General features: G+C 55.3%; 2 protein-coding genes and 1 long non-coding RNA gene across 4 annotated transcripts; 2 read left to right on the top strand and 1 right to left on the bottom strand.

Annotated features, from left to right (window-relative positions):
• The first annotated feature begins 3,478 nt into the window (after positions 1 to 3,478).
• Phkg1 (phosphorylase kinase catalytic subunit gamma 1) lies at positions 3,479 to 11,166 on the top strand. Its single transcript, XM_047533406.1, has 10 exons — positions 3,479 to 3,640; positions 5,738 to 5,849; positions 6,370 to 6,548; positions 6,890 to 6,944; positions 8,458 to 8,523; positions 9,114 to 9,277; positions 9,623 to 9,713; positions 9,876 to 10,029; positions 10,240 to 10,365; positions 10,548 to 11,166. The coding sequence occupies exons 2-10, from the start codon at positions 5,767 to 5,769 to the stop codon at positions 10,791 to 10,793; spliced, it is 1,164 nt and encodes a 387-aa protein (XP_047389362.1). The 5' UTR covers positions 3,479 to 3,640; positions 5,738 to 5,766; the 3' UTR covers positions 10,794 to 11,166.
• Positions 11,143 to 21,507, bottom strand: Sumf2 (sulfatase modifying factor 2). Of its 2 annotated transcripts, XM_047533408.1 has the most exons (9): positions 21,410 to 21,507; positions 19,454 to 19,610; positions 16,956 to 17,070; positions 16,562 to 16,606; positions 16,063 to 16,213; positions 15,287 to 15,342; positions 13,394 to 13,478; positions 13,152 to 13,296; positions 11,853 to 12,072 (listed from the first exon to the last, which is right to left on the bottom strand). In XM_047533408.1, the coding sequence occupies exons 1-9, from the start codon at positions 21,462 to 21,464 to the stop codon at positions 11,988 to 11,990; spliced, it is 894 nt and encodes a 297-aa protein (XP_047389364.1). In that variant the 5' UTR covers positions 21,465 to 21,507; the 3' UTR covers positions 11,853 to 11,987. The 2 variants fall into 2 exon arrangements, with proteins under 2 accessions (XP_047389363.1, XP_047389364.1); XM_047533407.1 differs by lacking the exon at positions 13,394 to 13,478 and having other exon boundaries at positions 11,143 to 12,072.
• On the top strand, positions 15,100 to 17,401 carry LOC124970214 (uncharacterized). The gene is made up of 3 exons (XR_007106089.1): positions 15,100 to 15,581; positions 15,668 to 16,229; positions 16,465 to 17,401. It is a non-coding gene; the product is annotated as an uncharacterized LOC124970214 (long non-coding RNA).
• Positions 21,508 to 21,793: the final 286 nt, after the last annotated feature.

Here is a 21,793-nt window from a genome sequence, read left to right as displayed (position 1 = left end):
GGTGTGTGGTGGTGGTCCCTCTTAACTGAGCCATGAATTAGATCTGCATGCTGAACAGAATGCATTTCGCACAGAACACAGTTGTCTCCGGGGTCTTTGATTCCCTGTCACCTCTAGTCTTTGCTAAGTTAGTACCCAGCCAGGGGATCTTCAGCTCCCTGCGGAGGTGCCTCAGGAGACTGCTTGAGAGACTGCCTGGGGCTGGGGGTGTGAGGGCCAGGGCAGGTGGTGCCTAGCCTGCCTGAGGCCTTTGGTTTGATCTCCAGCACCACAAAAAGTAACAAATCCTAAAAATACTGTTGTCACCAGGTGTCTGGCAATGAGAAGTCACAATAGGCTTCCTATTGGATGGGCTTCCTGGACCAGCTCAGCACTGCCCTCCCTGAGTGTGTCCACTTGCCTCAACTCCCCTCCCTGCCCCAGGTCATCTTAAAGTGAGAAACCAGCCACCTCCCTCAGGGAAAACTCAAGATTTAATATTTTTTTAGGAGTTGATCTTCCCTCATTTTCTGCAGTTTGTATTTCAAAAGTACCTTCAATAAAAGTGATGTAGGTCAGTGCTCGAGCATCTGCCTAGCATGTGCAAGGTCCTGGGTTTGATCCCCAGAACCATGCAGACAAACTTTTGCCGAAAACTTGATCTTCGTCTCCGATGCCAATCCAATAACGAAGACCAAGTTTTGAGAAAAAGGAAAAATGTTTGTTGCTTTGCTGGTAAAGAAGAAACACGGGGGCTGGGGAGATAGCTCAGTTGGTAAAGTGCTTGCCTTGTAAGCACAAGATCACGGGTTCGATTCCCAGCACCACAAAAAAAAAAAAAAAAGAAAAGAAACACGGGACTCTGTCCCAGAGACTGTGATTATACCCTTCAGCCGGAAGGGGGGCTTTTAAAAGGTGATAAAGGCTACATTCCATGTGTTCTCTGTCTGGAGTGTAATTCACTTTCTCATGTGGGAGATTGTCATTTCTGAGATCTGGCACCCTCCTGGAAGTCAGTTACTTCACTCTAAGGGTGGGTGTATGCTCAGAGGTAAATCTGCTTAGGATGAGGAAGAAAGGTGATCCTGTTTCTACTGAGATTAGGGAGGGAGAGGAAGAGAAACATGTCCATTATAGAAATAAGCTGCAGCTGCGGAGCAGCACGGGCTGTTTTAAGTATGAAGTGATGGTAGAGTGCTTGTCTGGCATGCGTGAGGCCCTGGGTTCAATCCTCAGCACCACATATAAATAAATAAATAAAATAAAGGTCCATTGACAACTAAAAAAATATTTAAATAAAGTATGAAGTGGGCTACTGTTACAACCTTTCAGGTCCCCGCGCCTGATTCTCTTCTCCAGATTTCAAACGCCTACAAGCCAGTAGGTCACTGGCAAATGAACCCAGACTCCCACTCAGGGCCTGAAGGCCCGGGCAGCTCAGTCCCGGCCGGCCTCCACATGCCCCTGCCCATTCATCAGTAGCTCCTCTTCCTGTTTTCCTGGAGGCTCAGGACTCGAGTCCATAGTGGTCATGCCCAGTGCCCCTTGCACCCAGGGTGTGAAGGTGTGCCCGAGGGTCAGGGAAACAGCCACTGAGTACAGCAGTGGCCAGCCTTGTCCTGCTGGAGGCGTGGCTGCCAGAGAAGGGTGCAGGTGCCAATGTGACATGCTTCAAAGGCGGCTCGTGCTGCTCTGCCACTGCAGCTGATTTTTATATTTTTAAATATTTTTATTAGTTGATGAAACTATTTATTTATATGTGGTGCTGAGAATCAAACCCAGTGCCTCACACATGCTAGGCAAGTGCTCCAGTGCTGAGCCACTGCAGCTGATTTTAAAATGGCATGCTTCTCTTCCTCTCTCCCTGCTCCTCCCTGATCTCAGGAGAGGGGGAAACCATCGCCTTCCTGCCCGTCCGAGGCAGAGTTGTCTGTCCTGAGCACACACCCACCCCTGGAAGGAGGTCATCCAGACTGTGGGGATGGCTCCAGAAGATCTCAGACAGGACCATCTCCCTAATTAGCAAGCGAATTTCACTCCAGACAGCACACGGAACGTGGCCTTGCGATGCCTCTGTAAAAGCCCCTGTTCCTGCTGAGGGGCAGAATCTCTTCTCTGGGACAGGAGTCTCGTTTCTCCTTTCCTAGCAAAGCAATAAGCCTTCTTTTTCCTTTTTTCTCGAAATCATGTCCTCATTATTGGGTTGGCATTGGGGACAAGGACCGAGTTTTCAGCAACACCAGGAACCCACCAGGTGCCTTGGCCTTTTGCCCGGAGCTCAGAGGGGATTGTATGAGACCTTGAAAGTATAAAGCAGCGTGCCTCAAGTTTATGCCTTTGATCAGGGGAAATGGGCCCGTTGCCAGTAAGTGAAAGGAAGCAGTGAGGTGTTCTTCCTGTGTCTTTGTGTCTGTGCTGAATTTCAATAAATTGACCTTCGCTTGGAGCACATGCCCTGAAGTCAGTTTCAACTCCTTCCTTTATCGCAGTTCAGAACAGGAGTTGGTCCGCTGATGTGGAAAGAGCCCTAGCTCCCACTGCGTCTGGGGTTGGTGTAGGCTGCTCCACCACTTGCTGGGTGACCTTGAGCAAGTCACACTAGAATGTGCTTAATGCCAGGGTTTCAGAAACCCTGCAACACTTTGTAAATGCTGTGTGAGGTGCTGTGTGACAACATCCTTCCCCAGTTTGGAATGTTAGGGGTTGAGAAAAGATAGAGGATGGAGATGGGGAGAACGGGTGTCTTGCCTGGCACAGTGGTACACGCTTGTGATCCCAGAGACTCCACGGGCTCAGGCTGAGGCAGGAGGACTGCAAGTTCAAAGCCAGCCTCAGCAACTTGGAACCTGTCTCAAAATAAAAAGAGAAAAGGACTGGGGATGTGGCTCAGTGGTAAAGTGCTCCTGGGTTCAATCCCCAATGCCCTGCCCACAAAAAAGTGGGTGCCCACTATATGCTGGCATGTTGCAAGCCATCCCAATCTGTCGACCCTTAAGACAGAAGCAGTCTCAGGAGCACCCTGCACCCTGACACTTTTTGGCATGTGGGATTCCTTCCAGGTAGGCGAGTAGAAGGCAGGTGTTCTAGATGATCCTGGGGAAGGGATAGCAGAGGTGGGCTCCCCAGGGGAGGGCCCTAGGCCTTGAGGCCTGCCTTGCCTCCCTAGGGGTCCTCACAGACTCCTCGCGTCCTGGTGTCTGCCCCTGTGACCGCTGCTGCACCTGTGCACCAAGCTGTTCTTGGCATTCAGGGAAATCACTCCCAGAGAAGTGCACACATTCCCCACAAAGCTGTCTTTGCCTCTGGGCCTGCAAGCCAAGTGAGTTCCAGAGGAAGGCCTCGCCTCTCACTGTCCTGCGGTCCCGGGCCACCTGCGCCTCCTTCACCCTCCACCAGAGGTCACTCCTGGCAGGATTTGGCCCCACGCCTAGCCCCGCTGAGCCTGGCCTGCATCCCAGGCTTGCAGTTGTGATTTATTTTTGGCACTTCAGCTTTCCGTCATCAACAAGCAAAACCCCAAAGAAAAGCAGCAGGATATCTTACTTTGGCCACAAGTGTCTGCTCAGGACACAGCTTCAGCCCTCTGTTGTCCCCTCTCCCTCAGACTCTGGGACCTTGGGATTCTTGTCACATTCACTCAAGGGCCTGCCAAGACTAACAGGTGAGTAGCTGAGCAGCAGGTGGGAGAGGGGTGCAGGGTAGAGGTCAGAGCTCCTGGGCCCATTAGGCCCAGTCTCTGCCCTTCTGCAGGCAGATGGGCCTGGGAGCGGGGCTGTGCTGACTCTTGGAACTGTTGTGGGAGTTTTCTGTAGACAGTGGCCCCAGTGACTGCTTTCCAACTGTAGCTTTGGGGTAGGGCTGCGATGTTCCTAAAAGACCTGACCCCCCGCTCCTGTTTGGGAACCTCTCCAGAGGGGTCTTGGGAAAGGTGTGAAAGGCTGATGGGGCAGGGGATAGAGGCACAAAGTTGGCTCTGCTCAGGCCTCCGAGCAGAGGGACAGACACATACACCAGAAGAGGTGAGTGCAGCCAGGACTCAGCCCACCTGGCTGTCCGGGAATGGTGTCTAGATACACCCTCTGCCCAGAGGCCAGGGGAAGTGAGGGGCCTGGTGCTGCTCACTTTCAAGAGGTGAGATGCATGAATGCCCAGCTTGGGAACTTGCCAGAAAATGGGCTTGTTTTGGGGAAATAGACACTCAGGCTCTGTCGGTTGCTGACGGGGCAGCGGAGACCTTTGTGCAGTCCAGGCACTTGCCATTGGCAAGGAGACTGTTGTTATTCTAAGCCTCCCTCTGGTAACCAGGCACCCAGTAGCAGGGACACCAGGCTTTCTGGAATGGTCAGCCACATCCTGAGGCAGCCAGGGCTGCTGCTTGGCTGGTCAGCAAATCGGCCTCCTTGAGAGACCCGAGGGTGGTGGCTGGGGGACAAGAAGCAGCTGGTGCCCATTTTCTACCTTACTATTCGTCAAATGCTGCATCCGAGGTAGGAGTTCAGTTCCCTGCTAGAGGCCTCTGTTCCTGGAACAAGGTGGGCCTGCTCAGCTCCCTGGGCCAGGTTTGGCTCTCCTGATGGTGCTGCCCCACACTGCAGCAGGGCCACACCGGCTTAACAGTCTACCCATTGTTAGGTAGGACCAGGAGCATTCTGCTAGCGGGACCCTGGACCACAGCCATGGACTCACATCTAGGAAGCAGTGTCTCCCCACACCTGAGCACAGAGGGCAGAGATGGTGGACACATCCTAGGGGAGGTCACAGTCCAGGGGGGCCATGACAGCACATACTGGCAGGTGATTCCAGAGGCTGGACCCAGGGCTTACCACCCAGCTCTGCATCCCTCAGAGCACCTGGCTCTGTGCTTGACCAAGAATGGGCATTACTTTCTGCAGAACGAAGACAGGATAAAGGGACGAGGGAGGATTACAGAAGTCGACTGTGGGCAAAGCAAAGAAGGAGCAGGAAAGGAGGACATGATGGAAGACCATAGGACCAGAATGCTAGGGTCTCGCCTTTTCCACAGTCACAGAGAGAAGGCAGAAGGAAAACAGGACCAGCCTGGTCTCCTTTGAGCAGAGAAAATCGCACTTTAATTAGTCCTCTGTGGGTTTTCCATGGCTCTTTCAAAAAGCAAGGATGTGCTGACCTCCTTAGAGCTAACCTCAGGGCCTGAGCTCCCGCCCCACAGCTAAGCCTGGGCCTAGCCAACAATCTGCTCCCCTGTCTGAGACCATAGGGAGCCTCATGTGTCCTGGGATCACAGGAGCATACAGCCAGTGGGAAGAAGCAAGTCCAGCTCTTTCCGAAGCTCCAGGCAGAGATGAGGAGAAGTCACAGGGAGGAAAGGTGGTCATCACTGGGGAGCCAGAAAGGGCTGGGCAGCAAGGGCAGCTGGGTTTTTTCCACTAACATTTATTTTGAACATTCACTGTGGCCAGTCCTGTGCCCAAAGGTGTACAAATGAATGAGAGCCAGGTGCGGTGATGCACACCTGTGATCCCAGAGACTCAGGAAGCTGAAGCAGGAGGATCGAAAGTTCAAGGCCAACCTCAGCAACTTGGCGATCCCCTGAGGACTTAGTGAGACCCTGTCTCAAAATAAAAAATCATTGAAAAAGTGCTGGGGATGTGGCTCAGGTTAAGCGAGCCTGAGTTCAATCCCAGTATCAAAGAAAAAAGACAAATGAGAAACTGTCGCAGCCCACAAGGAGCGCGCTGCCCCTCAGGAGGCTGATGGCTTCTTTCTGCTCTCCTCTCAGAGACCTGGACTCGCCCCTGAGGAGCTAGCATGACTCGGGACGAGGCGCTGCCAGACTCGCATTCTGCACAGGGCTTCTATGAGAACTACGAGCCCAAGGAGATCCTGGGCAGGTAGGAGCAGACAGCTCCCGTGGAGTACGCCGTGGCGCCAGCAGGCCCTGTGGACTGTTGTGATCTCTGCTGACCCTGAACACTGACCTCCTGTCCACCCCCTAAGCTCTGTCCCCTTGGAGAATCCCTCAGCTTAGGGTCCTGCCCTCCTCAATCCAGGACGGGAAAGAGGACAGCGATCAGAGGTCTTTCCCAACTTGGTTCCCAGGTGCTGTTGTTCAGCACATCGGAACCTGGCTCTGGGGTCAGGGACCCCAGGGAAGGCTGTGGCCCTGGGAGGGTACCACTGCTTTCTAGGTGCTGAGAACAAGCTCTGAGCTAGGAGCAGAGGCCTCACACCCGGCTTGCTACTGCTCAGCTCTAGGAGATCACCCGGGCCTTTGTTTCTTCACCCCATCACCCCAAAGCTCATGGGGAGTTGGGGAAAGTGCAAATTACAAGGGCAGAACCTCCTTGTCCCGGCTGGACCTGGGACTCCCCCGGGGTCGGGTCCTTTTGCCACTGGTCCTCTGCACCCTAGGGGAGTCAGCAGTGTGGTCAGGCGCTGCATCCACAAGCCCACGTGCCAGGAGTATGCCGTGAAGATCATCGACATCACGGGTGGGGGCAGCTTCAGCTCCCAGGAGGTGCAGGAGCTGCGAGAGGCCACCCTGAAGGAGGTGGACATCCTGCGCAAGGTCTCCGGACACCCCAATATCAGTGAGTGATGGCCCCAGGCCACAGTAGGGGGCTCTGCCACAATCCCGCTCTGAGAGCTCAGGATGGGCTTTGAAGCCCCACTGCATGGCTGGCCTAGACCTTCCAGAGTGCCCACACTGAGGCTCTGTGGCCTCCGGGCCCTGAGGCTCAGAGTCACCAACCAGCCCCTCACTGGTGCTGAGGGCCAGGTCACAGGCAGAGCTGGGGTAGGTGTGGGTGGAAGGGTGGCGTGCCAAGGCCTGGGCACCGTCCTCTCCCTCCACCTCCCCCCGCTTCGGTCTCCACCCTGCTGCCCTGCCAGGCCCCTGCGACTTGAGACCAGCTAGGCATTTCCATTTCAGTACAGCTGAAGGACACTTACGAGACCAACACCTTCTTCTTCCTGGTGTTTGACCTGTAAGTACCCAACCCTGCAGCAGCCGCACTGGGCGCCTGATGGAGAACCTCCACTCTGGCCCCTTCCCAGTGCAGCCTGCAGACCAGCATCCGCCCCACACCAGGAGACCAACGGGACCACGCATGCTTGTGGCTGAGCAGCCCCTTGGGTCGGCTGCCAGGCTCTGAAACCTGCGCCCACCACGCGTGGGCCAGAAGGTTTCTCTGACTTTTGATCTTCTCGTCTTTCTTGTGGGAGAAATAATGGCACTGTGCTTGGCACAATGTCAGTGATAGTAACTGTTAACTGCAGTAATGGTGATGTGGGGTTCGCTCCATATTTATTCTATATTATTTATTATTTATTCACACGGAGAATGTGGCATTGGAAGGACCAGAGCAGGTCCTGACTTGCAGTCGCTGATGTGTAGGTGACATAGAGCCCAGCAAGGGTCTCAGAGACCAGGGCCTCAGGGCAGGGTCTCCAGGAGGTGACATGAGCAGAGGCCTGGGGAAGTCAGGGAAGGACCAGGAGCAGGAACCTCCAGCCAAGGAAGGAACCCGCTGTCAGCTTGTGGGCCTGTGCTGGGTCTGCAAGGACCCACAGCGGGGAAGTGGGATGGAAGAGCTGGTGCTGTAGGCACTGAGGCCTGGTGGGGGTCTGGAGGGCTGGGCGCACAGCTTCCGACGGGGCTCCCCAGGGCTCTGAGGAAGAGCGGAGGACGGGGGCCGCAGCACGGCGGGCAGAGGCTGCATCTAGGACATGTTCAAAGATCAGGACCATGGGCCTCAACATTACCTCTGCTCCAGCTTCCCACGCATCTGTCCTCCATCACTCTCCTCCCCTTGGCCCTGGGAATCCAGGCTACCCTTGGAGGGGAGAGATGTGCCTTTTCCTTCTCAGTCCTGAGACTCTCCTAAGACCCCTCCAGACTTGACCAGCTCCACGGTCCTCCCTCTGCCGCACACACGCTGTCCTGCATCACCTTTGGGGGAAGCTCAACTCTTCCACCTTCAAAGAGGTTGCTTGGGGAAGCTATTTTCACTGTTGCCCTCAGGAGCTCTTGGGGCATAACTAGATTTTTCTAGCAGAGACCCTCTCCAGATCCTCCCAAGAGGTAAGGAGCTTGAGAGGCAGGTCTTGACCCTGAAATGGGCAAATTCCCCAACACTCACTGTTGATTCCTCCCACTTGTCTCCTGGGAAAACTCCAGACACTTGAGTCCTTTCAATCTGCCGCTGGGGTCTTGGGCCATGGCCAAGGGGCCCTCTGACCCTCTAGCTCTGATCTGGTCCACGATGGCACTTCTAGAGGGCCCCCAACACTGTGAGCGCCCCACGCTCCAGCCTGCTTCCCTTCTCTTCCAGTTCTTCCCAAACGCTGCACTCACTCCCAGCTCCTCCCCCCAGTCTTCAGTCCTCATGAGGACAGCAGCCCAGCTGGTCTCTGGAGGTGTTAGGACAGGACACACTTCTCTGGGAGCAGGATGAGGGGGTGGTCTTGGACCAGCGCGATAGAAACCTGTTCCCACAGGATGAAGAGAGGGGAGCTCTTTGACTACCTCACTGAGAAGGTCACCTTGAGTGAGAAGGAAACCAGGTGAGGGTGTGTCTGCCCCCGCTTTGCAGCCCCTCCCCAGGTGCTGGTGCCCCAGGTGTGAGGTCTAGCAGGTACTGTGTGCCGTCTCAGCTGGGAGTGTGTGCACTGCTGTCTGGTTCCCTTCCTCCCTGGCTCCGTCTGGACCTTCCCAGCCTGTCCCGAGCCCTCCACCCTGCACTGGCAGTGTGGCTGGCGTGTGAGCTTTGGTCTCCCTGCTACCACCCAACACTGCAGAGCGGAAGAATAACGTGGTGGCACGCAGTCTGTCTTACAAATTGTCAACAATTCTAGAATCAAAAACAGTCAATTGTGCATTAAGCAAGATCACGCTATGTGCATGGATACAACAGCAAATCCCACCTTTATGTGTGTCTTTCCAGCACCAATCAGAAATAAATGAAAAGAAAGACATGTAGAACAGGACAGAACGAGGTGGGGAAGGGTGGGCAGCGGGGTCTGAAATGGAGTAAGTCAAATTCCATGCATGCATCATTTTGTCAAAATGAACCCAACTATTATGTATAACTAAATACAGCCAATTGAGAACTTTAAAAAAGAAAAAGAAAGGAGTAACGTGTTTGCCCCTCTAGAAAGATCATGCGAGCCCTGCTGGAGGTGATCAGTGCCTTGCACAAGCTCAACATCGTGCACCGGGACCTGAAGCCTGAGAACATCCTCCTGGATGACAACATGAACATCAAGCTCACGGACTTCGGCTTTTCCTGTCAGCTGGAGCCAGGAGAGAAGCTTCGAGGTTGGCAACGTGCCAGGGGCTTGGTTCTCTGGTCAGTTCTCCCAGGACTAGAGAGGCCTGGGTTTCTCCCCCAACTTTCCCCCACAGAATGAAACGCCAGCCATTGCAAGGTTTAGGTGCCCCTTCAGGTTAAGCCCTCTTCCCAGAAGGGCACCGAGCCAGGTTCCCACTGCCTGAGCTCCATGCCAGGATGGGTAAAAGTGACCAGGGAACCAACAGGCAGCTCTTGGGCCTGTGTATGCCCTGCCCCTGCCCTCAGCCCTGAAGCTGGCCAGACTTCCCTGTCTCCACTGCGTCTTCGGCCTTCCTCTGCTAAGTGCCCTCTGCTGGCGGGCTCTTCTGCAGAGGTCTGTGGGACCCCCAGTTACCTGGCCCCCGAAATCATCGAGTGCTCCATGAACGATGACCATCCAGGCTATGGGAAGGAGGTGGACATGTGAGTGGAGGAGGTGGGGAGGGAGCAGGGGTCCCACGGGCAGGACCCGGGTGCGGGCGATGCTCTTCTCCTTCCCAGCCTGGTGCTGCTAGGAGCTGCAGCCGGCCCTCCTGCACCCCTGCCCAGCTGCCGCGTGTGACAAGCAGCCCTGGCACCATCCAGGTGGAGCACCGGCGTCATCATGTACACCCTGCTGGCCGGCTCCCCACCCTTCTGGCACCGGAAGCAGATGCTGATGCTGAGGATGATCATGAGTGGCAGCTACCAGTTCGGCTCACCGGAATGGGATGATTACTCAGACACCGTGAAGGACTTGGTGAGAGGCCGCGCACAGCCACAAACAGGGAACGGGGTCTTCTGTTTTGAAAGAAAACCAACATTTTTCAAGATCTGATTTTTAGTTGTAGGTGGACGGTAGCTTTATTTTCTTTTTATGTGGTGCTGAGGATCCAACAGCGGGCCCCAGGCCACGGCCAGCCCCGGACGGCTGCCCTGGCGCCCACAGCTCCCCTCTCCTGCCCCTCAGGTGTCACGCTTCCTGGTGGTGCAGCCCCAGAACCGCTGCTCGGCAGAGGAGGCCCTGGCCCACCCCTTCTTCCAGCAGTACGTGGTGGAGGAGGTGCGGCACTTCAGCCCCCGCGGCAAATTCAAGGTATGCCCCCCATGCTGCTCCCGAGTCCAGGCCTGGGCTCACACCACGGTGGCCAGTGCGCTGGCCGCCCCGAGGGTTCCAGCTCCACCTGGGGCTGCAGGGGAGCGCGACGCCTGCCGGGGACGGGGGACGGGGCCTGCCAGGCCTGCGGCCCGCGGGGCACTCAGCGCGGCCCCCCGCAGGCCATCGCTCTGACCGTGCTGGCGGCCGTGAGGATCTACTACCAGTACCGCCGCGTGAAGCCGGTGACCCGCGAGATCGTCATCCGCGACCCCTACGCGCTGCGGCCGCTGCGTCGCCTCATCGACGCCTACGCCTTCCGCCTCTACGGCCACTGGGTGAAGAAGGGGCAGCAGCAGAACAGGGCCGCGCTCTTCGAGAACACCCCCAAGGCCGTGCTCCTCTCGCTGGCCGAGGAGGACTACTGAGCGCGGCCGGGCCCTGGCGGGACACGCTTCCACCGCCCTGGAGGAACCCACCCGGGGCGCTCGGACGACGCCTCCTGCTTCTCCACCCCAGCTGCCGCCTCGCGTTTCCTTCTGCCGAGCCAGAGTCACTGCCGGGTGGAGCCCCTCCCCAGGCGAGGGTCGGCAGGTCGGGGGCTCACCCGTGATCTGCGACTCTGAGGTTGAGGCAGGAGGATGACACGGTCAAGACCAGCCCGGGCAATTTAGAAAGACCCCCGCCTCAAAAAAGTAAAGAGGGCGGGGGCTGCGGCCCAGGCGGAAAGCAACCCTGGTTCCAGTACCCAAAATGAATCAATAAAAGGGAAATGTCTGCGACACACAACTGCAGTAAGTTTACTGACATGGTGACATCTGGTGACACCACAGGAGCAGGTCATTGCTAGGGACGTTTTTAGCGGCATAGGGAAGCCCCTGCACAATTAACAATCAGACACACAACACCAGAGGGAAGCGTCTGGATTATCTACTTTGTGACTCCCACAATGCACAGCTTCACCTGGCAGATTATTCAAGACTGATACACCTGTAAAGTTCAAGGCCAGTCTAGGTAACTTAGGGAAACCCTGTCTCAACATAAAAAATAAAAATGGCTGCGGTGTAGCCCAGTGGTGGAGCACCCCTAGGTTCAATCCCCAGCATATTTTACAATTTTTTTAAAAAAAGTCCACTGCATTTTTACAGATACTGGAAATGGGGCTCCTTGAAAGGGGCAGGAAACACTACAGATGAGGCAGATAAGAAGCATCTTCCTTCTACAAAAGTCTGCTGAGAAAGGAGAGCTGCCTTAAGGAAATTTTGCCTTGAGAAGTTAGATCTCTGCATCAGGGAGAAAGGGACGGGAACAGATTTGCAAATGTTTTGAAAACTGCATTTGGAGTCCTCTGTCCCCAGTTTTCAAATCTGGCCCTGGAGGGTGAACACTTAGCTCCTAGGAGCCGCCCAGCTCCCAGTGCCTGCCGTCAGGCCCCTTCTGATAGATGGGACAGTCCTCGGAGGGCGAGCCCACCCTGAGAAGGGCCTCTGTGGAAGTCGGGAAGAGAGCGGAGGGTGTCCCTGAGGCTGCAGTAAGGAGTGTGGGTCTGGCTGGGTCTGGAATGCGCTCTGGAATGACCTGGGCACCAGGGGGCTTTTCTCTGTGTCTGGATCACCGGCTGCTCACAGCTCTCCAGGTGGTCGGCTTGCCCCGGAGGCACAGCGGAAGCCCAGGTTGTCTGAGGCTGAATCTGGAGTGTTGCCCATCCTGCCACCAGAGAAGGAGACCCAAGGAGCGTGTGTGAAGGAGGGCCTGTGGCCCTCCCGGCCTCCCTGCCCACCCCAGGCCTTGCTGAGGTCTGGTGGGCCTGAGGCCTGCGGCACTGTGGCCAGGGAAGACCTGGTGTGAGGGCAGGTCCTGGGTGAGCCCCACTCCTGGGCTTGGGGCAGAGTGAGGGACACAGAATGGGGGACACAGAGGGGCCCTGAGAGACGCCCCTGGAGGGCAGGGCGTGGCTCTTACTAAAACAACCTCAAATGTGAGCAGCTTAGAGCAGTACAGCCCCCAAACCTGTAGGTACAGCACGGGGCGCCCCACGGCCGTCCTTCACGGCCCGTTCCCCACTGCTCTGCAAGGTCCCCATTTCCTAGACCCAGAATCAGAGGCCAGAAGGACCTTGTGCAGTGGGAGGAGGGGTCAGCAGGAAACCAGCTTCCTGCTCCCAGGCCTCTGCCTCTCCTCTACTTTGTCCAGAAGAGAAAGGTGAAGAAAATCCAGAGATTTCAGAGTGTCAAAGGAACCTCTGCAGCCTCGGTCTCCTGAGCCACAGACAAGGGCCCTAAGTGCTTATGGAACCCAGGGGAAGGAGCTGCAGAGGTGTCAACCAAACTGAACCTGCAGGTGATGAAGTAGAAGGGTCCTGGAAGGGGCTCAGGCACCACTGGTCAGGTGCCACCACTATCTGGGTGGAGCAAGGAGCCCAGGACCTCCCTGAGACTTTTCTTCATTGTAAAGCAAAGGATTATAAAAAATGATTTTTCATGTGCCCATCGATCTGTCAGTAATTCCATGCCCACTGGCAAGGACCTCCTGATGTGGCTACTCCACCCAACAACCCCTGCCCCCATCTACCTAGGAGGACGAGAGGGATACCTATTCAGTTAGTGAGCCAAAAGGTCCCCAGAGTCGCCCTGGGCCCCTTCTTGCCTGTTCCCGACCTGTGCCCACAACCCCAGAGGCAGGCGCACAGGAGCAGCGCCGTACCAGCTCCGTGCCGCCTGGGCTCCTGCGGCCGGGACAGACCCCGCCCCACTGCTGAGCTGTGTGCCACAGGACCCAGCCCTCACCTGGTGGTGACCCGGGCCCGGTGGTTGGCAGAACCATCAGCGGTGTCCATCCAGGACGCGCCCCGCAGGACACGCATGTCCTGGCCAGTGGCCCGGTAGGGTGACGCGGTCCATTCCCACACGTTGCCCACGAGGTCGTAGATCCCTGCAGCACAGCGGGCGTCAGCCAGGCTGAGGAGCGGGCCCTCCTTGCCCTGGAGCCTGGGGAGAAGGTGTGGGTCTCTGCCGACCTGAGAGCTTACCATAGCCGTTCTGTGGGGGGAAAGCGCTCACGGGGGAGACTCCATGGAAGCCGTCCTCAGCTCGGTCCCCCTTGGGGAATGGTCCCTGATGGGGGAAGCCGACCCTGGAGGACCCACCAGCCCACTCCAAGGCAGGATCCCCGCCTGGGGGAAGGCCAAGGTCCCCTGGTGGCGGAGCTGGCCCAGGGAGGTGAGACTCCCCCTGACCCCCAGGACCTCAGCTGGGCCGGGAGTGTGTTCCCCTGTCCAGCCTGTCCTGCTCCTGCCCAGCGACTTCCTCCTCCGTCTCCAGCCCCTGTGTTGTGGAGCCAGAAGGAGCAGCGTCTCCCGGTCCTCCAGGCCTGCTGGACACTGGTGCCCGCCCTGTGCTCCCCCACCCACCCCAGTGGCCTGATGCCCTCACCCTCTGATCCTACCATCCCTCTCGCCTGCTCTCTACCAGTGAGATTCTTAAAGACGTGACCTGTACTCGCTGACGGGACGTGTGCAGCTCGGCCACTTTTTGTTCATCTGGGGCTGGGCTGGCACCACTGCCTGGAAGCTGCTCTCACAGGAGGCTGACGGCTGGTGATCTGCTTAGCACCACCGTGTGCCACATCAGTTACTCTTCTCTCCTTCCCTGACTGTTCGCACACTACCTGGCAGGTGTTGCCTCCCTTAAAAACCTAGCAAAGTGACCAGCCACAGTGACACAGTCTAACCCCAACCTCTTGGGAGCTCAGGAGGCTGAGGCAGGAGGATCACAAGTTGGAGGCCAGCTGGGGCAACTTAGCGAGACCCTGTCTCAAACAATAAAAAGGGCTGGTGTTGTTCAGTGGTCGAGTTCCTGCCCCGCGTGTGCGAGGCCCTGAGTTCCATCCCCAGCACCGCACAGACACATCAACACAACCACAAGAACAGGTGGTTCCAACTGCAGGCCCTCTTCCAGGCTTCCCCTGACAGGTTGCAGCCTCCACCCTTCCCTCACGGTGCAGGGGATGCTGCCGACTCCCTGCTGGGAGTGAGGCCAGGCCCTGTGCATGCCTGGCAGGGTGTCCTCCAGCGAGCCGCCCCCACGCCCTCCTGTCTTCAACCTTGACTGGTCACACGAAGGAAGGCCCCAGAGCACCTGGGCTGCCCCTAGCCCATCAAGCTATCTGTGTGGACAAGGCAGTACTGTCACCACATGCCAGCCTGGGTGCAGGCTTGAGGCGCCCTCTGCCTCCCTTCCACGCTGAGGAATTACCAACCCGGCCACCTTCGCACACCTGCTTCTCCCATCTGGTTTCCTCTTCTTGATCCCATTTCCGCTTAATTCCAGAACTGATGACCCCCTGGGTCATTCATTCCCACAGCCTGGAACTCAACACCTCCCTGTCACGTCTGCTCCTGCAGAAATCACTACAGCGGACATTTCCTCCTCACTCAGAACGGGGATGCTCCAGTGCACACCCTGTTGTACTCTGCTCGCCCAGCAAGCCCAGGCCCTGGGTTCCGTTCTCAGCAAGACAACGAGCAAACCTGCTGGCTCCCACCGCCTGGAGGTGAGGTCTGAGGCCTCAGCCTGGCTCGCCGGGCCCTTCGAGATCGGCCTTCGACGGCTCTCTCATCTCCCGCAGCCCCTCACTTCCCGTGCCTCAGTCTTCCTGAGGTCGTCACACCTGTGAACACGCAGGGCTCTCTCCTAGGATGCTGTGAAGCTGGTGCTCGGTGGTCCCTTCCCTGGGAGTGCCTGAAGTTCTCACCTGGCCACCTCCTATCTGACCAGCTCCAGTGCCACCATCTCTGGGGAAGTCACCCAGCACCCTGGGCTCTGTCTCTGCCTCACCAGTAATCAGTTCCACTGGAACACAGATCCTGAGTCCCACACCCCCACACGGTGCCAGCCTCCTGCAGAAGGAAGGCGGGTCTTACCTGCCACAGGTTGGTGCGGTTTGGCTGGAACTGGTTCCCCCACGGGTAAACCTGACCTGTCAGGAGGGCAAGGACACAGGCCACAAAGGAGAAACAAAAAGACGGGGAAGAAACAGAAAATCAGGGAGGGCACCAGAGGGCAGCTGAGTGGTGAGGGAGAGAAGGGAGGCCGTTCACTTCTGCCCCATGCAGCCCTGCCCGGGGCACTAGCTGACCGCCCGCCCCAGGGCTCTGCATCCTGCGTGAGTTCTGTGACGGGCTCAATCTGGAAGCCCTGCTGCTGGTTCCCGTGCAGGTGAGTATGGAAATCGAGAGTGCGCATTAAGAGACGCCTCACTGGATTCATCTGCCCCACTGAACACCTCGACTGCTCGTTCCCAGGGGTTCCTCTGAAGAGTGTGCAGAGGTGTTCAGCTTGGGACGCTGCTGTCCTTCTCGTGACCCCGGCACGGCTAGGACTGCAGCAGGATGAAGCAGCGAGTGACCAAGGGTCCCGTGCTGCCCCGCCCCTGGACAGGCACGCTGCTTCCCCCAAGCTGTGCTGCTCCCGAAGGAGCTATCGAAATCCGACCTACACCTGCGGAGCCTCCGGCAATAAAAGGTTAGGTCTTTTCATTTCCCGTTTTCCCGGCACTGCACAGGCGTGTACGTCAGAGGCGGGTCAGCGGTGAAACAACCTGGGGACCCTGGGTTAAGAGGCACTGCGCTCCCTGGCCTTGGAAGCCCCCCAGGCAGGGTGGGATGTGGAGAACAGAGACGTGGCCTTGACATTGTACCCTTCAAACCCCCTCGGGCAGCAAACTCCCACTCTTCCTCAGTGGGCAGCCGTTTCCCCCGCCAAGCACAGTAGGCACGGGCATCGTTCCAGCTCACGTGGACCACGGGGAGCTCCAGTCTCTCACGGATGCCAGAGCCGGGACCTGCGGGCTGACAGCCAGCACAGGTGAGGCAGGCGCCGGGGCTCCTGGGAGTCTGAGGAAGGCTGGGCTTAGGGTGCGGAATTCAGTTTTACCACTAGATGGAGCAAGGAAGTCGGGGGGGGGGGGGGGTGTGGAATCACCTGATGAGTGAGGGACGTCCAGTTAGAAAAGGAGACTACAGGAGACACAGGAGGGGCAACCGGGGAGAGGCCAGCAGAGGAAACGGGATTGTGTGGCCATTTCCCTGTTGTCCTCTAGGACTGGTGTTCCTGGACGAGTGGCCAAGGGGTCTAGGGAAGACGGCCTCCAGAATAGGGGCAGGGGTAGAAAATGAGGTAGAGGAACCAACATTCACCTGCCTCCAAAATGCCTTTTCCACTGGACGCCACCAGAGAAGAGACTGCAACACGGAAGACGCAGAAGTGGAAGACGCTGTTACCAGGAAGGCACCTCCCAACAGCCACGAAGCACAAGAGGCTGAGGCGGGGTCCTGGGAGTGTGGCTGGACTCTTAACCGCACCCGCTGGGCAGGTTCCTGCAGGTGCCCTCCTGCCAGCTCCGGAAGCACCCACGCCCTGTCTACCTGGATTCTCTCAGCTTCGCTACACGCAAGGACCAGCTCAGGCGAGCTCCCAGGAGCACCTGCTCATCTGACTCTTTTGGGGTGGGCTTCTCCTGCTCCCCTCTGTGGCCTAGTGATTCTGACCAGGTCCCACTCCGTCCCTCAGCTGTGTGCCAGTTTCTCTCACCTCCATCTGCTGGGTCGCTTTGTGTCTTAGCTCACTGGAGACAAAGTCCTCAAAGACAAAGCTCCACCCGAACATCTCAGCTTCCGTCCGGTACTTCTTCTCCCTGACAAACTCCCTGAAGAGAGACATTTCACTGGTCGACTGGGTTCCGTGCCCATCCCTACTCACTCTGGGAAACCTCCTATGTCCTTGTTCTCTAAGTCACACCCCACGGTTCTCAAGAGCTCCAAATAATTCACCAGAACGCCTGAGCAGATCTTCTTGTAAGTTAGGATATCATTTGCATTTAACACACAGGTTGAAGGAAAGCCCATGAGTCTCTAGAGTGACTTTCCCACCGTTGGAATGATCTGGTGCATTTCAACAAGCAGACTGTGGGGGACAGAGGGACCGCGTGCCACTGGGCACAGACCCTAACGGCTGGCAAGCAGTCTCACACTGAGTGATTCTTAAATTATTAAACATTGGTCTACGATGTCACCTTTGCACTTGTGGATGATCTTCACTCTTTTTCCTTAGGTCAAATCTCTACAGGTGGAATCGCTGGGTCGAAGGGCCTGATTAAATTCTGAATCAGTTCTTCCCTGCAAGGCCCATTTTCTCCCCTCCTCGGGGCTGGGAACTGAACCCAGGGCGTTGCACATTGCAGGCCAGCTCTACCCCTGAGCTACATCCTCAGCCCTTTTCACTCTGAGACAGGTCTCACTAAGTTGTTCAGGCTGGCCTAACCTCTGCATCACTGCCTGAAACTCCCGAGAAGCTGGGATTACAGACGAGCACCATGCCTGGCTTCCCTGCAAGTTATTTTTATCTTGAAAATGTGTATGTCTACAAAAGTGACATTTTTTTCAAGAGCATAATGTTATATTTCATTTCCTATGTTTAATTCTGAAGTCACTTAAGTACTAATGATATGTTTTTGTTTTCCAAACTTTCAAACATACAGAAAAGACCTATGAGAGTCTCCTTGTGAAAGCATTCTATGAGAAATTATACAGTTTGGTATTTCAGTTTCCAGAGATCTGGGTTGGTACAGAGCTTTCCTTAGAGCACTGCATGAAATAGGCTAAAGAATGTTTCTGTAATTTTCCAAGTATCCTTATACTCAGCCTTTTGACAAAGATCAGCAACAAACAGAATTTTATAGTCATATTGCCAAAAAAAACTTCCCAGTTCCTATAAATATGAGATAAACTTCACAGAATCACAAAGTTAGAAAGTCACAAAATAACATTTCTTCCTAATTCACATTACCATGTCGCTACATTTGCTAACGATATTAACATCCAGGCTTAGAAGTGCCTCCAGAGACTTTCAGTATTGATGTGCTGACCATTCAACAAGCACATTCTAAGAGACAAGGAGGAGCTGAGCCCTGCTGCAGCCCTTGGGAGGAAGCCGCAAGGGAACAGGACAGGCGAGGTCCCTGCCTTCCAGGGGACAACATTCTGACCCATTTAAAGTAACAACTGGGTCATAAACAGACGTGGCCACCAGTTACAACATTCTAGAAGTTTCCCATGTTTCCTTTATTGTGCTCCCTCCCTCAGTCCCTCATATAAAATTTTTCTTTCCTTTTTTCAGTATTGGGATTGAACCCAGGGGTGCTTTAACCTCTGAGCTGCATCCCCACTCTTTTTTATTTTGAGACAGAGCCTTGCTAAGTCGTTCAGGCTGGGCTCTGACTTGCAATCTTCCTGCCCCATCCTCCCCAGTCACTGGGATTACAAATGTGTGCTACCATGCCTGGCTGTTTTTTTTTTTTTTTTTATAAATATTACAGTTTTTTTTTTTTTTTAATTTTATTTTTTGGTACCAGGGATTGAACCCAGGGGCACTTAACCACTGAGCAACACCCCTAGCCCCTTCTGTTTTATTTTGAGACAGAGACTTGCTAAGTTGCTTAGGGCCTTGATAAGTTGCTGAGGCTGGCCTTGAACTTTTGATCCTCCCATGCTGCTGGGATTATAGGTGTGTGCCACTGTGCCTGGCTATAAATATTTTTTGATATATTTCCTATATTGTGTGTCTTTCCCCTGCAACATTCACAGGTAAGTTACACGTATCTTTTGGATCATTTCTTTTAGCTTACCAAAAACGTGGCCTTGGGGAAACTGAGGCAACCATCACGGCTTCTCAGATGGAGTGAGAGCTGTTATGTCTGACTCCTAGATCAGTGCTGCTTCCTCCACAAACATGAGGCAATCAAGGGACTCAGTCGAGTGACCCTCTCCAGGCCTTCCCACCCTCCTTCACCCCCAGAGGGTGTAACTCTGGCATTTCTCAGAGCTAAGCCTGTCAGGGGAAATTGCACCAGCTTGGGTCAATGGATCTGAGTGCCAAGTTCAGCTCTTCCTGCAGCAGGCGGGTCAGGACTCCTGGACCTCCAGATTTTCCAGGTGAAAGACAAGCATGACCAGCCCTCAGCACCACGATATGACAGCAAACAAGCCAGTTTCCCTTCAGACATGAGAAATGATTACTCCCCCAAAATGTACCTGAAATCTTGATTGGTGACAGGAAATATGTCGATGGCAAAGGGTTTCACTGTTACCTCCCTGGTGGGCCCTTCTCCATCTCTGCCATCCGGAGCATTTGTTCCCATCAGGAATTTCCCACCTGGCAGCTGGACCATGCCAGTTGCCTGCGCATTTCCTGCAGAAGAGGAGAGTTATGCACATCATGCACATGCATGTACACACGTGTCCATGAGCCAAGGGGTAATGGCTGGACCGTACATAATACTTAGAATGGTACAGGATTAAACAAGGAGGTTTAAAAATGTGGCTTTAAATTCTTGTTCTGCCACTTCATTCGCTGGGAGAACTCAGACAAATAACTCAATCTGAGAGTCCTCATCTATAAAATAGGGACGTGGATTAAAACAGTGAGTCCAGTGCTGCGGGAGGGGATGTGGCTCAGTGGCAGAGCTTGCCTAGCATGAACAAAGCCCTGAGTTCAGTCCTTGGCTCTGGAAAAACAAACAAACTAAACTGAGGGGGAAAAAAAACCCAAGGCAAAATACTGTTTGCAATGCTGAGCACATGGTAGGTTATCAGTCATCTCTTCAATCTCTGCACGACCCATCGCCACCCAGCCAGGCACACTCAGGAACTACACCCTAAGTCAAACAGCACTTTCTACCCTGCGTATGCTGCCTCTTCCTCTCCATTCTGAACACCCATCAACTTTTTTTTTTTTTTGTGAGACCGTCTTATTATGTCACCTGACTGGTCTCCAATTCCTGGGCTCTAGTATCTCAGTGTCTCCACCTCCCACGTGCTGGACTACAGGGGCAAGCCCCCGTGCCTGGCTTGAATGCTCAGTCTCTTCATCATTACATCATCTGTTATCTTTTGTTCCAGGAGGAAAGGGAGGGGATGACATTTATTTTGCTAGTGTACCCCTAGCAGTTGGCACAAATGTAAAATTATCATCAAAAAATTGAGCTCCTTTAAAAACTTGCTGTTTGAATGCCTTAGAAGAAAATCATATAATAAAAAGGATCTTAAAACTTATTTCACAGGGGCTGGGGTTGTGGCTTAGTGGCAGAACGCTTGTGTAGCATGTGTGAGGCACTGGGTTCAATCCTCAGCACCACATAAAAATGAAGTAAATACAATAAAGGTATTGTAAGAAACAAACAAACAAATAAAAACATTTCACAGGAAGAACCCAAGACCCAAAAAAGAGGTGACCTGAAGCACTGGTCCAGGGCTGGGTGTGTAGCTCAAGGGCCAAGTGTGAGCTGAGTAATCAGGTGGGAGATGGCTGGCTAGCAGAAGACGGGACTAGATCCAGGTCTTTACCTCCACTTCAGTGTGGCTCCCAAGAGGAGCACACGCCTTCAGGATGTCCACAAAGGATATCTAAGCACTGTGCATTTCCCCAGAGTCCTCTCATTCTGACACACTAACTTCATCCACTTTGTTTCCTCAAGAAATATTTTTCGTGGAAAAAAGAAGTGGGATGGTAACTCAAATTAAAAGGGAATTAAAGAACATAGAGTTGCAGTGCTGGTAGCTATTCTACCCTAACTCAGCAAACAAGCTATAACAGGGAAAGCGCGTGTGACCGAGGTGCCTCTGGACAGAGGGAGGCCCTGCAGAGCAATGCCAGTGTTTGGGCTGGGCACCAGTTTGCCATGTCCCTCCTGTCGACTGTTCGGCTGGTCTCGCCACAGCAGGGTGCAGTGCAGGTGCGGCTGGGCTGCAGGGGCACCGCCGGCACGGAGGGTGCAGTGCCGATGCGCTCGGCTTGCAGGAGGGCACGAGGGCCAGGCACTGGCCGCACGGAGGTGCAGCAGGGTGAGCTCGGCCCGCAGGAGGGCACGACCCGCACCGCCCGCCCGCTCTGAAGCGGGGCCCGAATTGAGCTTCTCGTGCACAGCAGACACCCCCGAAAGAAGGTGAAGCAGCGAGTCCCGCCCCGAGCCCCGGCGCCACGACACCCACCTAGCCCGAGCCAAGGCACGGACAGGAGCCACAGCACCCGAGCCAAGAGCCCCATGCCGAGGATGAGCGAGGCGCACACGCCACGCGGCCTCTGCGCATGCGCACGCACGCCGGCGGCCACCCGCGCTTGCGCACGACCTGAGCGTCCTCGCGCCGAGAACGTAAACCTGGGCCGGGTGACTGGCAGGCCCTTGCGTCTCGCTGTCAAGCTCAGTATGCAAGCCCTGCAGCAGCTACACCCGGTGGGCTGTGCCACTGCCACCTGCATGCACAATTCCAGGGAACCGGGGACCACGGGAACTTGGGGAGGTGACTACAGGGGGCTTGGGGTGGGCATTTTGCAAAATCATTGTCAGCCTGAGTCTTAATTTCATCCAGTTTCTC

The sequence above is a fragment of the Sciurus carolinensis genome, chromosome 18 (genome assembly GCF_902686445.1).
Source record: "Sciurus carolinensis chromosome 18, mSciCar1.2, whole genome shotgun sequence".
Taxonomy (NCBI): domain Eukaryota; kingdom Metazoa; phylum Chordata; class Mammalia; order Rodentia; family Sciuridae; genus Sciurus; species Sciurus carolinensis.
The sequence above is the reverse complement of the archived record's forward strand: the minus strand, read 5'-3'. Positions and strand labels throughout refer to the sequence as shown.